This window comes from Tachypleus tridentatus, chromosome 7, assembly GCF_004210375.1.
Source record: "Tachypleus tridentatus isolate NWPU-2018 chromosome 7, ASM421037v1, whole genome shotgun sequence".
Taxonomy (NCBI): domain Eukaryota; kingdom Metazoa; phylum Arthropoda; class Merostomata; order Xiphosura; family Limulidae; genus Tachypleus; species Tachypleus tridentatus.
This window is the reverse complement of record NC_134831.1, coordinates 34,434,610-34,435,905: the sequence shown is the minus strand read 5'-3', so window position 1 is coordinate 34,435,905 and position 1,296 is coordinate 34,434,610. Positions and strand designations below refer to the sequence as shown.

At 38.1% G+C, this 1,296-nt stretch overlaps 1 protein-coding gene across 1 annotated transcript; it reads right to left on the bottom strand.

Moving 5' to 3' along the window:
- Positions 1–229: 229 nt before the first annotated feature.
- Positions 230–622, bottom strand: LOC143257648 (uncharacterized). The gene has a single exon (XM_076516692.1). It carries the CDS (start codon positions 620–622, stop codon positions 230–232), a length of 393 nt encoding a protein of 130 aa, XP_076372807.1.
- Positions 623–1,296: the final 674 nt, after the last annotated feature.

The following is a 1,296-nucleotide window of genomic DNA, read 5'->3' as shown; positions in this document are numbered from 1 at the left end:
TCTAACTAAGTCGATTTCCAAGATGACAGAATTTCTGATACCAGTTAAAATAGTAGACAAAACTTACACAGCTTATCGTTCGAACCCACTTTTTGTTTACGCTTTTCGTGTACAAGTCTAGTCATTTTTCTTTTCTTTTTTTTCACTGTTATCACAATCTCCAAAAGATAGTTACACATGTTTACCGGAATTTCTGCATTAAAATGGGATGTAGTTCAAAGCCAGCTGTCTACGGTGCTGGAGTATCGGCGTCTTCTTTTTTCTTGGAGTCACAGATTGAAACTTCATCATCCAAGTTGTCTTGCAGGTGTAGTCTCTTCCTCAGCTTGTCCACTAGGCGGCTGTGGAACTTGTGGAGAGACAAATGAGACGCCGAATTAGGGGTTGGAATCCCGGAAACATTGCGAGAACTATTCCGAGATCTATCGGTACTGAAACTCTTGCCTGTAACAACTCTGGTCAGATGAACTTCTGCGTCACTACCGGGTGAGAGGGACAATCTTGGAGTAACAGGGGCGCTCTGAGAGATTTTAGCGGACTCTTTGATATGATTACGTGGTGATTTTGTTCCGTTTGGATAAACTTCGAATGCTGACTTTACGACAGGCATCATAAAAGCCATGATAACAACTTAAATCCAACTGTCTCAGTACCTCGTACAAAATAAGTAACTGAAACAACGTTTACTTATTTGTCCTAGTTTTTTCTTCAAGAAGAACGTATAGATAAACAGTTACCGACTTTCTCAAATTTGAACGGTCACTAAGCAACAATCTCTGATGAAAGAACACGCTGATGTATATATGCAAGGCTTTCTTATGTCACGTGACGAGTTTTGTAAACTAAATCGGGGACTCCAGTGTGGAAAACCCTGTTTAGCCGTTACGTCACAACCTTGCTGGCACGTGAGGTTGCTTTGGATATCACAATCACATCCATGACGTTATCATTTTGTGCATAAATCGAACAGTTATTATACAACTGAACAACTTGTACACACATCGTTCCAACACGCTATTTTCGGAAATTTTGGAGTTGTTTTTTTATTTGTTTCTAGTTTAAAAATCCTTGAACTTTGAAATAAAGCAAGTAACAGCACACAGCAATTTTAATTAAAGAACTTCTGTGTTGTCTTCTCTGGTTATCCTGTGTCTATGTCAAGTAATAGTGGACCGCATTGATAATATGGTTAATATGAAAAACGTTTGTCACGTATATTATTCATATAAAAACCATTTATCATGTATGGTGTTTAAGGCACTTTCTCAAGTATAGTTTCAATGTAAACACAATTTC